At 56.9% G+C, this 13,265-nt stretch overlaps 6 protein-coding genes across 6 annotated transcripts; 3 read left to right on the forward strand and 3 right to left on the reverse strand.

Annotated features, from left to right (window-relative positions):
• Positions 1-244: 244 nt before the first annotated feature.
• Positions 245-844, reverse strand: INS49_007505 (uncharacterized protein; the record flags this gene model as incomplete). Its single annotated transcript, XM_043168268.1, has 1 exon — positions 245-844. The coding sequence occupies one exon, from the start codon at positions 842-844 to the stop codon at positions 245-247; it is 600 nt and encodes a 199-aa protein (XP_043016854.1).
• A 509-nt stretch (positions 845-1,353) lies between these two features.
• On the forward strand, positions 1,354-2,658 carry INS49_007506 (uncharacterized protein; the record flags this gene model as incomplete). The annotated part of the gene is made up of 1 exon (XM_043168269.1): positions 1,354-2,658. The coding sequence occupies one exon, from the start codon at positions 1,354-1,356 to the stop codon at positions 2,656-2,658; it is 1,305 nt and encodes a 434-aa protein (XP_043016855.1).
• Positions 2,659-4,843: 2,185 nt separating this feature from the next.
• Positions 4,844-6,006, forward strand: INS49_007507 (uncharacterized protein; the record flags this gene model as incomplete). Its single annotated transcript, XM_043168270.1, has 5 exons — positions 4,844-4,933; positions 5,207-5,274; positions 5,363-5,548; positions 5,642-5,792; positions 5,872-6,006. 5 exons carry the CDS (start codon positions 4,844-4,846, stop codon positions 6,004-6,006), a joined length of 630 nt encoding a protein of 209 aa, XP_043016856.1.
• A 307-nt stretch (positions 6,007-6,313) lies between these two features.
• Positions 6,314-7,440, reverse strand: INS49_007508 (uncharacterized protein; the record flags this gene model as incomplete). Its single annotated transcript, XM_043168271.1, has 2 exons — positions 6,314-7,009; positions 7,084-7,440. 2 exons carry the CDS (start codon positions 7,438-7,440, stop codon positions 6,314-6,316), a joined length of 1,053 nt encoding a protein of 350 aa, XP_043016857.1.
• An 876-nt stretch (positions 7,441-8,316) lies between these two features.
• On the forward strand, positions 8,317-9,372 carry INS49_007509 (uncharacterized protein; the record flags this gene model as incomplete). The annotated part of the gene is made up of 1 exon (XM_043168272.1): positions 8,317-9,372. The coding sequence occupies one exon, from the start codon at positions 8,317-8,319 to the stop codon at positions 9,370-9,372; it is 1,056 nt and encodes a 351-aa protein (XP_043016858.1).
• A 520-nt stretch (positions 9,373-9,892) lies between these two features.
• INS49_007510 (uncharacterized protein) lies at positions 9,893-10,549 on the reverse strand (the record flags this gene model as incomplete). The annotated part of the gene is made up of 1 exon (XM_043168273.1): positions 9,893-10,549. One exon carries the CDS (start codon positions 10,547-10,549, stop codon positions 9,893-9,895), a length of 657 nt encoding a protein of 218 aa, XP_043016859.1.
• Positions 10,550-13,265: the final 2,716 nt, after the last annotated feature.

Consider the following 13,265-nt stretch of genomic DNA (forward strand, 5'->3'; position numbering starts at 1 on the left):
GATGGCTGTCGGCTCCGTTCAACGCAGTGTGGGTAGGGTACATTCTTCTGCCGACCGACCGAGTGACGAGGCAGAGTAGGTCAGTGCCCGGGGCTGAGGGCGAGAGGCAGAGCTCGGAGCCTAGAAGCTGCCTCGGGCCTGCCTTCAACGGGCCCATCAGCCTGGTACCGTCCCTCGGCTATGCCTTGGCTGGCTTGTTGCAAAGTGATATGATGTGAAGCTCACTCGCTAGCAGGGGCTTCTCTCAGTCGCCGTCATCGTCGCCAAAGCTCAGCTTGATCTTCTTTGCCTTCTTCTTCGCCTTGACCGGCCCCGTGACCTTGTCCTTTGTGGCAGCTTTGTTGTTGGTCATGGGATGCGGATGCTCCCCCGGGCTGTCCTTCTCCTGTTTCGTGACGTCATGGTTCTCCTGCTTATCGTCCTCGGCATCGGCGCCCACCACCTTGCCGAGCTTCCTCTTCTTGGAGCCCCCGATCGTGGCGACCTTGTCCTTCCGCCTGGCACCGGCGCCCTTGCCCTCTAAGCCGCCGTCCCTGGCCCCGTCTGTCTCCCTGTTGTCCCCGTCCCTGTCGCCACCAGCGCCTGACCCCGCCTCTTGGTTGGCGGTGACGGTGCCATCGGCAGAGACCTCCACACCGGAGAGGACGTTGCCATCGTCATCGACGATGAGGGGCGCGTCCTCGGCGTCCTGGCTGGCGGAGCGCGGCTTGGCCTGTCGGCGGCGCGAGGCCAGGATCGGGTCGGGCGAGTCGGAGTCGACGGCGTGCTGGCCCTTGAGCCGGGCGAGGAAGGGCGGCAGCGACTGGTCGTAGTGCAGGTTCTTGCCCGTGATCTTGTTCGACATGGTCAGCAGCGGTGGAGGACCCGGGTGGGAAAAGGTCAAGCCCAGCACGTAGTTGTGCAAGCAGCCTGTGGATGTCTACGGAGTATTTAGGGTACTTGGTTACCTAGGCCTAGGTAGGTAGGGTTGGGGTTTGTTTTGCTTGTGACCCCGCCGCTCGTCCTTTCTCCCGTTCCTTCTTACTCTGCTTCTGACCTCCGACAACTGCCTCTGCACTGGGGGTGGCCCTGTTGTGTGATAATAATAAAAAAGACCAAAAGATCAAAAAAAATTTCGACACCTCGACTCTGGCGAAATTTTTTTTATCTTTTGGTATTTTTTTTGTCACGACTCTGCTCCCTACCCTTGTATTTTCTGAGTATTTATGTATGCTGAAGGTGGTTGGGACTTGGCTGGTTAAAGTGTCCCGTTTATTAAAACAAGTCAGAGTACCCAGTCACGCACACACCCCCTCCCGCACAGCCGTTTCCCACCAAAAAGGGTTTCTAACATCTGGTAGAGACATTACCAAGATGTTTATTGAGAGTCCTGAGCCATTGGTCGTGGATCCTCTTCGCAACATCACCCAAGCAAGACGTTTGAAGGATGTATTTGGTCTCACAAGTGCACTCACTGATGAGAGAATCAAGTTCAACGTTTGGGAAAATGCATGTTTCCACGCAGCCTTGATGGCACAAGTCCGTCGCGAGGCAGGAGGCGCTGAATCCCTTACAACTGCATCATTAGGTATCGTATACCGTGATTGGTTACATTACCGAGGGTTCGTTGATGTTGCAGACATTGAAGAGCTTGAACGGACCGCGGGTAATTTGACGGTTGCACTTTTACAGATAAGAGTCATCTTAAGCCACAAGTCGCGCGGTTTCAAATCTATCCGTGATGAAGGTTATCCTGGATATCGCGGAAAGTTCGACGAGACAGCTTACAAAAAGACCGCGGCACTCTTCGAGCGGGTCTACCAGAAACACCTGGCAGCTATCCAGACTTTTCAAGAAGCGCGTAAAGACCCTCGCCTTGGTGATGGAGAAGCGATTGATATTCAGGATGCTATCAACGACTATGATGACACCATGGGCGGCGACATCGTCCAAAGTCTCAATAATCTGATCATGGTTGTTGACGAGGGAATCGGTGTGAATGATTTGGATGCCGAGCTAGCCGTTGATGAAGAAGAGTCTTACCTAGAGGATGATGACGAAACAACGCAGCATCTTTCTCCGTCCACTCCGAGCGAGAGGCCCGGTCTAGGCATGCGATCGCGGCTTGCAGCCATGCTCTCTGAAACTGGCTTGAAGCTCGAAGCAAAAGTCCCAAACACTGCCAAAAATGACTCAAGGATATTGGGACTCACCCACGGTCTGATCAGATTCTCAGTCAAGCCGTCGAAGGGCAATGTCTTCTGTCCTAAGCCGCTCTTTGCAATTCGCGTGGACTTATCGAAGCCTGGAGTTCCCCACCCCCATCGATTTCTCGGCGATATCAAGTGGCATAATTCAGAGGACCCCTGCCTCCGACTCGGCATACAGTATCGACTCCTGGACAACAATGACGGTAAAGGTGCATCGGTCAACTGGGAATGGGCATCAGCAAGTACTTCTGACGTGGGACGGAGGGAATTATTGGAAAGAATCTATAAAGCCAATACTTTTGTCGAGCTTCTGGGAAACAAAACCGCAAGAGAGCTTGTTGGTATCTCACGGAGATCATTACTGTCATGGTACCAGGCTAGGAGGCCTAGGCAAGCGCAGAACTCACGCGTGAGGAAGACAAACCAGGCATCTCCTGACGGCCACAAGCATTCAAGAGTCAGCCTATAATGAGTCAGCTTGTTTTCTTCGAGACGCGGTGATCAAGAACGAGTGTATTCGGAGGAGGAACAGTGGCAGGTGACAGGAGCAGCAGAATCGTACCAAACAGCGAGGAATGGGAATCAGAGGTGCTTTAGCCAACATGGTATTCTGAAGTGAAGCCATTTTGGATCTCGGAAACGTCCCCTTTTGGCCATGACTTCTGCGAAGAGTTTGAAATACAAGTGGAGTTACTGAGCAGAAGCAGCGGCTGAGCATTGCCTAGCAGATCAAGAACAGAAAAAAAGTTAAAGAAGAGAGAGCAAACATCATCAAGCATGTTTACATCACCTGTAACGGTGCACAAGGGCTCGATGGACTTGAGCATGCTGAGAAGGTGGACGGCATTGGCATATCATTGGTTCCTTATCCCTTGTCCCTTGTGCATGAGAAGCAGCTCTGCAGAAGCGAAGCAGCTCAGCCACCGAGAGCCCATGTGTTGGTCGCTTAGCCACTTGTCCAGGTCGTGCAGTACCTAGGTAGGGGCTCAGTCACGCCTCAACCTACCACGGCCCCTTCACATTCTGATGCCATTCTCTACCAGCACGAGCAGATTCTCAAAACACATCTGTTGCTGATATCATACCTCTGAACTCTTTACATGTTGCTTTCTGAGGTCCAAGTGCTTGCTGGGCTGTGTTGTATGTTGATGACTGTCTCACTCTCGCATTCTTGTTGGTGCAGAATTGTGCGGCTCAAAGATACCCAACTTGAAAAGGTTCGCCAGGTAGGGGTCTACGAGGACGCACAAGGCGACAGGTGAGATCACTGAAAATGATCTAACAGATCACCGTGAACATTGCAGCGGTTTGTTTCATACAAGATCAACGCAGAGGGAGTTCCTTCCATAAAGCAAAACATAGCCTGGTAACGTTATTCCGGATATCTTTGAGGTTCGGAATAGACAGAAGAACGCGGATGAATTCTTCCTAGGTCCTACTTAGACACGATGGAAGGCCGCAACAAATCACTCAAGCGCAAGCGACTGCTGTCAAAATCAAGCGAGGACCATGACGCAAATCAAGTGGGGGGTTCTTTGCCCAACGAATCGGCCGAAACAGTATCTTCCACGTGCTATGGTACGGTAATATGAGGCCTCCAAGACTGATGACAACTGGCTACCAAGTCACAGCAATAGACAGTCGACTTGACGAATCGAATGCGACAATGGCCTGGAGCTGAGAATGAGGCTAGGGGGCTCCCGCCATTCCACTGCTATTCCGTCATCTCCCATGCATTTGATGGCCTGGTCTACGGACTCTGTGCACACGGTGACATCTTTTCCGGCTTGAACAAAACAGCCTCCCAATACATGCATCAGCTCGTTGAGGTAGATGGGCTACGCCTTGAAGGGCTCATCGGCCGATGACAGTTTCTCGCAGCCTGTGCCAAGTCCGCGAGCACTATCAACGTGGACAGAAACGTCTACGGGAAGAGAGAAGACGGCTGAAAGGCCAGGGACATTTTGTCCAGCTTCGGGATTCAGTCACAACAGCCGATCTGTGGCGTGGAACAGTCCACATACTACAATCCACATTTCCTTCACGTTCGGGAATTTTTGGGCATGGGCCCGGTTCGAAAGAGTCCAAAGTTTAAGATTGAGACGAAGACCGATATGAACGCGCGCGGAGTGGATTCCAATAGTCTTGCAACGCCGGTACCCGAGCAAGGTGACGCACCTACAGAGACGAGCAATGTTCTCAGCTCGCCATCCCATCATGCTATCTTGAGCAAAAAAGCTGCAGCTGTCTCATTACAATCGAAGCTAAAAGAGGAAGTTGAAATGCTCTATACGCACATGCATGAATAAATGCCAGCGAGTTGTAGTCAGCCGAACCCTGAGAAATCTTGTTCACAGCTACCAGATGGAAGGACCGGATTTCTTTTGCACGCGTGAGACCGGGGAACTTCCGTGACAGTTACCAGCACACCATTATCGGTGTGAGACGACAGTACTCGATGGATATCAAGGGCGGAATCGATCTGCCTCAGGCGGACCAAGGATGTGGCTGGCATGTCTGATACCGTCGTCCAGACACGGATCTTGTCACTTGGCCCAGCCGAGAGGCGAGACTATGTGGAGTTGCTGGACCAGCTCCGAATGCACATTGACATGGATATCAGTGGGCATACAACCAGAGGAGAGAGCACACGTATGCTACAGGGGATACTGAAGCTGCGGCTTTTCTGCAACAACGGCTTCATGGGCCGCGGCGCGTCCAAGATGCCATTCGATGCCGACGAGGTGCTTAGCTGCCTGCAACAAATCGGACAAGCGTCGTGCGTCCTGTGCTCATGCACCATCTACTCTATAAGCAGCGTCCCCGACACAGATGGGGGCTGCCCCTTGGAGCCGTGTTCGCATCTTGCCTGCAGGGACTGCGCCACGGGTTTCGGCAAAAAGAAATCGTGTCCGCGGTGTGTCGACGGAGACACCGGCTCAAGCATCCAAGGGGTATTGCAGAACTTGAGGGGGCTGGGAGCACAGGATACATCAGGTGCTGGTCACTCGTCACAGGGCCCACCATATCCGTCCAAGCTGTGTGCCTTCGTGGAAGATATCAAGGCGCAGGTGGCTGTCAAAAGGTGAGTGAACAGGAGCGCTCCTGGGCACAAATGAAACACAGGCAGAAGTGCGTCCAGCAGGTCTAGCTGACACATGCCCTGGCACTAGTATTGTCTTCTCCTTCTGGAAGTCGACGCTCGATCTCGTCGGCCAGCTTCTTGCAGCCCGTGGGCTGGGGTTCTATGTCATTCACGGCGCACTCCCGCTGAACGAAAGACGGCGCATCCTGGATGAATTTCGACCTGCTGGCAATGCCCACATACTACTGATGACGCTAGGGACTGGAGCAGTTGGGTGAGTTGCGAGTTGCGAAAATTATTCTTGCCGGCATCGCACAGCCGTCAAGGCCAAGAGCAGCCTTGACTGACTCGTTATTGCTATTACCAGACTCGACCTGGCGGTTGCGTCGAGGATTTACCTTCTCGAGCCGCAGTGGAACCCGCAACTAGAGCAACAGGCCTCTGGACGAGCGCAGAGACTGGGACAGACGGAACAAGTCACCATTACCCGCTACGTCATGAAGGACACCGTAGAAGATGTAATTCAGCGCCGTGAACCCCTCCTCTTTTGTGATCATGTGGAGAGAAAATGAGGAGAATCTGACACATCACTGGCAGAGCAATGTCTGGCCGAGACAGGCCGAGAAGCTGCGGGATGCAGCACGGGGCTTCGAGAAGTCGGGTGGAAAGCCTGGATCTGGGAATGAGCAGGACCTCCGCGTGAGTCATATTGAATACTGGCTACGGACCTAGCAGTGACACCGATGAGAAGACTCCAAATAGGATGTCTTCAGTCACGCGAGTCCGGCCGTGACGCGCACAGGAGGGATGCCGTCCATCTCAGACTTGTGCAGCTAGACTGGTCCTATACGTCGGCCAGCCGTACTCGATGAGGAAGAAGGCTAGCAAGTACGGCATTTTCTATCTTGATTGGAATCACCGTCGCGCCAAAACCCCGGAGGGTGACAGCAGAGCAGCAGAGCCTCTGGATTCTCGGCGGGTGACCTCATTGGCAGTGATTCACTGCGAAAGCGGCGGCATGTCCGCATTCCAGGCAAGCTCATTTTGCGCCGGGGGCGAACAAGACCTGCTTGGGGTCGTAGTGGTACTTGACCTCGCCGTGCCAGTAGGGCACGCTGTCGACCTTTGAGATCTTCCAGGCCTCGTCGAGGGCGCTGACGACGTCGTCTGGCAGGGGCCCCTTCTCGATGTTGTCGAGGTTGTTGGCCAGCTGGTCGATGCTGGAGACGCCGATGATGATGCCGTCGTTGCCGTCCTTTACTTTCAGCTGGGAGTGGTGGACGACCCAGCGCAGGGCGGTCTCGACGAGGGACAGGCCGTGGGGCTCGACGGCCTTCTCGACGAGCTGCAGGGCGTTGAAGGTGGAGTCGCGGAAGTAGCGGCCGCGGTACATCTTGCCGCTGTTTGCGGTGTCGCTGAAGCGGCCCTCGGCCGGGGTGAAGTCCTTGGACCTGATCTTGCCCGAGAAGAGGCCGCCGGCGATGGGGTTGTAGACGACAATGTCGAGGCCGTAGCGGCGGCAGGCGAGGACCAGCTCGGCCTCGATGGAGCGGGTGATTGCGTTGTACATGCCCTGGTAGACGGTGGGGCGCACCCAGCCGTTGTACTTTGCCGTCAGGCAGATCTCGGCCACCTCGAAGGCGGTGAAGTTGGAGATGCCCAGCCGCACGAACTTGCCCTGCCTGTGCAGCTTGTCGAGGGCCTCGAGGGTCTCTGCGAAGGGCGTTGCGCGGTCCTGGAAGCATCATCAGCGGGGAGAGGCAGGGCAGGGCAGGGCAGGGCAGAGAAGGTTGAAAGGGCCAGGCATACGGCGGCGTGCAGGTACAGGAGGTCGACACAGTCGGTGCCCAGCTCCTTGAGGCTGGTCTCGACGCTGGCGGCGACCTTGTCGGCGGTGTTGTCGCCCGGGTTGGCGGGATACCTGACCTTTGTGGCGAGGGTGAGGCCCCTCTCCTTCCAGCCGGCCTCGCGGGTGAAGGCCTCCTGCTGGCCACCGATGTAGACACGGGCCGTGTCGACCTCGCTGTAGCCTCGCTGCTGGTAGAGGTCGAGGACCTTGGCGAACTCGGGGACCGACGTGATGCGGGCGCCGGTGGCCTCGTCGGCGCCAAAGGTCATGAGGCCCAGGATGACGCGCGGGGTCGGGGCTGCTGCGACGAGAGGCATGGTGGGCGGTATGTGTATATATATTAACAGGATATAGTCTGGGATGGATGTGCAGATGGATGGATGCTTGATTGACTAGACGGAAGCAGGACTCTCACGCTGGGGTGAACAGATTATAGAGGACTGCGTAAATTTAAATCCATATACTGTGGTAGACAGACCCAAGGAGACGGAGATATGGTCGACGCATTGCTCTTATCGCCTAGCCACCCTCACGGTAGCAGGTAGCAGTCCACGGGTGCTAGCTGGGCTACATGGTCTGTCTGGGTCGGGGTGTCTGATGGGGATAGCTCGAGCGACCGTCATCGGCATCGTGTGAAATGGCGACACTGGGGGCAATATGGAGCCAGGAAGTGCCCGGGTGGGGTCGTGTTTGAGAGCTTGAGCTTGAGCCGTGTTAAGCTACGGGGGGGGGGGGGGGGGGGGGGCACACGGACTGTGTGGAGTAGGGTGTGATGTAAATGCCTGATCCATGTTGCTTGGTAGGCTACTTACTCTATCTGTTGGTGTGTGTTGGCTTGCCCGTATGGGACAACTGATGTAGCCATCTCCCACAGTCGACAACTCACTCCTGCGGCAACGAGTATTCAGCCCTCACAATTTCAATGACGCTGCTTGGCATGTTGAATGAGGCTTGACCTAGGCGCTGTTGAGCAGGAGCACGTCAAGCGAGCCGGTTAGTCTAAAAAAACAGCCAGACATGATCCATCTCATCCTCAGGACTTTGTGGACGACTGACACTTCTCAGATATAAACCAGTAGTCACAAAACACTCTACCCGCTTGTCTGTCTCGGGGATATTCGACCGTGGATGTGGTCTGTCTGAGACACATCAACCCTATTGACCATCATCACACTCTGGACCTGGAGGCAGCCATGGACATCTGGGGCCTCGCGTCGCTGTCCCGCCGAGACAGCCTCGTGGCCGTTCTGTGCTCGTGGGTCGGCGTGCTGTCCGTCCTCAGCGTGCTCTACAGCGTCGCCAGCTTCGTCTCGCCCTTCCTCCGGCCCTCCAGGCTCGGCCGCTACCTCCACGACACGGACGGGAAACCAGCCTGGGCCCTGGTCACGGGCGCCTCGGACGGCATTGGGAAGCAGTTCTGCCACCAGCTGGCCTCCCGCGGCTTCAACGTCGTCCTGCACGGCCGCAACCCCTCCAAGCTGGCAGGCGTAAGGGACGAGCTGGAGAGAGCCTTCCCCCGGCGCCAGTTCCGCACTCTGATAGCCGACGGGTCTGCCATCGCCTGCAACAGCTGCCGCCCTCCGACACCATCGCCAGCCAGCAACTCCAACGTCGACAGGCAGCCGGCCCTCGTCGACTTCGACGCCATCGCCGCCTCGCTGGCAGACATCAACCTGACCGTGCTCGTCAACAACGCCGGCGGCGGCGTCGTCAACCCCGTCTACCAGTTCCTACAGCACTGCTCCGAGGCCCGCCTCGTCGGCAACATCAACCTCAACGCCGTCTTCCCGCTCCTCATGCAGGCCCGCCTGCTGCCCCAGCTCCTCGCCAACGCGCCCTCGCTCGTCCTCAACATCGGTTCCATGTCCGACAACGGCCTGCCCATGCTGGCCTCGTACGCCTCTAGCAAGAAGTTCGGCGACACCGCCTCGCGCATCCTCTCGCGCGAGCTGGTCCTCCAGGGCCGCCACGCCGACCTTGAAATCCTGTCCGTGCGCGTCGGCGAGGTCACCGCCACCTCGTACAACTCCCACCCCGTCTCCTTCTTCGAGCCCCACGCCGCCACCATGGCCGCCGCCGCCCTCGCCCGCGTCGGCTGTGGCCGCCCTGCCGTCGTCGGCTACTTCCCCCATGCCCTGCAGCAGGCCGCCATGGACCTGGCCCCGGCCTGGGCCCGCGAGAAGTCCATGCTGCACGTCGTCAGGGACCGCTGGAGGCAGGACCAGGACATGATGGCCAAGAATGCGTGAGTGGTCCATCTCTCATCCCCGGGGGGCCCAGGCACAGAATGTCCTAGTCAGGAACCTTGAAGAATCTTGTGTGTATGTTTGGTAATGGTCGATTACTATAGTTCCCATGTGGGAAGGGTATCTTCTATAAAGTTTTCAAAATGCCCCCAAACGCCCCTTCCCCTATCAGGCATCACCAACGCGGCCACGGCCACACCACCATTGTGGCCTGCGTTTTTCTGACATGTTTTGCCTCCCCGTCTCAAGAGAAGAATGCACGTGATTCCCCGCCAACCAACAAGACGCCGATGACCATGATATGCCGGTCCCTCTGGGTGGAACCCTTTGTTGCGCCCTCCCCACTCTCCAACCGACGGCCCCGTCCAAAATAAAAAGAAAACTACCACCGGGTGACAGGACTGCGACAGCACCAATAGGTACGTCAGGGCCGGAGTAAGTGGCTCCGGAGGCAGACAGACCTTCTTGATTGGTCTGCGTCCCACTGGCCGACATCGCTTCTTTCCAGCATCGGATGGAAGGCCTATGAAGCCGTTTGCGTATGTGTGTGCATCATGCCCTCGACGTCACTGTCCTCGTCCATCTGTGCCGTGTCAGGAGTGGCAGGTTGGTCGTCCGAGGAGCTGTCCGTCTCGGCCCAGTCTGCCATGTCCTCCTCGCCCGAGCTGGACGAGCAGCCGTCGTCGTCCTCGTCCAGGCCTCCCTCGCTGCAGCAGCCGGCGGCGTGATGCATCGCCCTGGAGGCCATCAAGCCGCGGTCGCTGTCAGCCACGCGTTGGGGGAACCTATCCCCGAGTAGCCTTCCCGTGGCCGGCGCCGGCGTGTTGCCCATCTTGGCGTAGAGGCCCTGGAGGTTGTTGACGGAGAGCTTCAGCATCTGCTCCCAGTCGCCGGCCGACCTGGCCTTGTCCGCCGGGCTCAGGGGCTTGTTGGTGACGTTGATCGGCCTGTCGACACGCCTGCGTTTGCTGACGCCGGACGGGCCGTTCTCTGGCCGGTGCCTCACATCGCTGCTCGCCCTCCGCTTCAGGGCGACGGCAGACCTCCTCCTCAGTGGCAGGAGCCCAGAGCCCTTGGAGTCGGCCATGTGTAATTGCCCGGCGACATGCTGGCGGGCCCAGTCCCGCTCGGAGCCAGCATCGGCAATGAAGGGTGCGGATGAGTGGTTTGCGAACTCCATGACCAGATGGAGGGGGTGTTGGTTATCAAGACGAAGAAACAAACGAGATTGTGTTTATGTCGGGAGAATGGACGGACAGGCTTTTCTCTTCTTTCCTGGCTTTGCAAACAAATGGGAGACGTAGTTAGGAAACAAAAGTGGGAAAAGGGAGACAAACAAGCATGACGGAAGGAGACGAGGGCGGACAGGGGCAGACACATATATAAATCTGGGAAGGGGAGAGGGCCCTTGATCGCAGGATGGAAGGAATATCGATCATTGAATAAGAGAGAGTTCGTGCCCCGTGCGCCGAGCACCCACGCCGTCGGTCTGTGGGACCTTCTCAAGGCTCATACAAGGAGCACAAGGAGCCAAAAGCTTGGATGCGACGTCCCGTTGGTGCCGCCCGCCGTCGATGGCAGGCGAGCAGGGGTGGTCGGGCGCGGCGATGCGGGCCAATCTGGATGTGAAACGTGAGACTCAACGTGCGTCTGCAGGAGCTCACAGGGTGGCTTGTTTCGAGTCGCCTTTTCCTGTCTGTCTGGCCTGTCTGTTGCACGCACCCTGGCCCTCCTTTACCTGGCCTGGCCTGGCTTTTTCTTTGGGGCGAGGGAATGCACGCACACACAAACACACACACACACACACACACACACACACACACACACACCACGCACATACACACCGAGAAAAAGAGGGAGATCAGCACAGATCTTAGTGCGTAGAGAGGGAGGGACACACACACACAGAGAGAGAGAGAGAGAGAGAGACAGTGAGAGAGACAGTGAGAGAAAGCAGCAAGAGCGGCCGCGGGTCTTCGGGGCTAAGCCACGCATCCAATCTTCGGCCGCTCCGCAATCTCACGCAACACAATCCAGCATTCAGAATCTGACATGGCCGACACTCGTGATCTCCGGAGGGAACCAGAAGAGCGCATTGCGTACCTGAGCCTACAGCAGGACAGGAACCGTACTGTGACCCCCCGGCGGCCCCCGAGCTCGAGGTTTCCAAATTTAGCAGGGCGGGGAGGCGACGGGAAATTCGGCCGATGGCACAGCAGATCCACACAAGCCCCAACCACGCCGCTCTAACCACGCCCAAGGCGACGGTGGATAGACGGCCTGACAGTGTGCTGTGTGCTAGTTTCTATCACCAGTCTATCGCCCTGTCCATATCTCGCTGCCTTGAGCTGTTGCATGGTCGAGGATGCAGGTTGGCGGGCCACAGGCATCTCAGTCTCCTCTGCTCAGTGGACGGCCCCGTCTGGCCTGGCCAGTGCTGCCCACTGTATCCAGTGCTACGGGCAAGACACACAGAGGAAGTGCTTATAATAGCATCATTCCCGTCCCGGTTGGTAGCCAGACAGAGAAGGCCGACCGCGATCGTGGCCCTGTCTGCTGGTGGGTTCCGCACCAGACGGCCCGCAGGATGGATGGGGCTTTTTTGGTCACCACGCCTGCACGCCCGCAGCTCAAGTTTGGCGCTGACTGTTGGACTGCTTGTTGCCTCTGTTGTTTGGTGGGTGGTGGCCACCCGTTCTTGCAGGTTGGTTGGTTTGGCTCGAGTCAAACACCGGGGGATGCCATGGTCTGCTTGCATGAATCTTGAATTTTGGGGTCCTTGCTTGGGCCCTGACTCTTGACCGAGCCTCGCAAACTGGACGATGCTGGGCGGGAATGCGTCCTTGGTAGTTGAGCAACACGACGCCATGTTGCTTGGTGGGTGGCGGCAAGACAGAGCGTAACTGTACTGTGCTGTACTGTACTGTACTGTATAGCACAGCCGCTGGTTCCATAGCACATCATGAATATCACAGGACGGGGGGGAAAAGACGAGATGAGAACCGACGTGACGTGACATGACGAGACGAGACAGGACGAGACGAAAGGAGCCGAGAGAGAGCGCCGCGGTGGTCCTGCTGCCCTGGCCATGTCCAAGTTGCGCGCGAGTAGGTCTCGTGTCCGTGCCTGGCGGGCAGCTCTGAGCAAGGTTAACGGCCAACAAGCCGGGTTACGGAGGCGATGATTGTCGATGCAGACGGTTTGAATACGAGAGGGCACTCGGTCAGGGTTCAGGTTGATGTGGCGGTTGGGGGTGGGGGAAGGGGCGGGGGTGCGTCAAAGAGGGCCCAAGAGCGAGGACCTAGAGCTGTCCAGTTCGTGACCAGTCTCATCTCCGACAGATGCCAGGTATTGATGCTTGCAAGGCGGCTAGTGGTCTAGGATCCAACGGCACCGCACCGACATTCATTGCCATGTTAAATTACAATGACAGCACGTGTGGTATATGGAACACTACCTAAGTAGATAGCTACCAGGCGGGCAGAGTCTGTCGAAGCTTGGGCAGTTAGTTACTCCACCTACCTGGACGGACGACCTTCTAGAAGGAGGAGCAGCAGCAGTCATATTTTTATCCGTCCCAACAACAAAAACGCTACTAGCCCTTGACGGCTTCCAGAGTTTTCGACGCGTGCCCGTTATTAGGGTGTCTTGCTCCGTGTGCCCGCCTGCCCGCCAGTCCGGTTGTGGCAAAGGTGAAAAGGGGCTGCTTGCGTGGAAGGGTGGAAGGCGGCAGGGATGGGACAGGTAGAGGGATGGAGGGATGAAATCGACTGGATGAATTGGGCTGGCGGGTAGTAGCCCATGCAGCGTGCAAGATGATTACTGTGCGTTTTGAGAGAGAGGAAGGAAAAAAAGAGACACACACAGGCCAGACAGATTGACAGAGACAAGAGACA

This window comes from Diaporthe citri (assembly GCF_014595645.1).
Source record: "Diaporthe citri strain NFHF-8-4 chromosome Unknown scaffold_21, whole genome shotgun sequence".
NCBI lineage: Eukaryota > Fungi > Ascomycota > Sordariomycetes > Diaporthales > Diaporthaceae > Diaporthe > Diaporthe citri.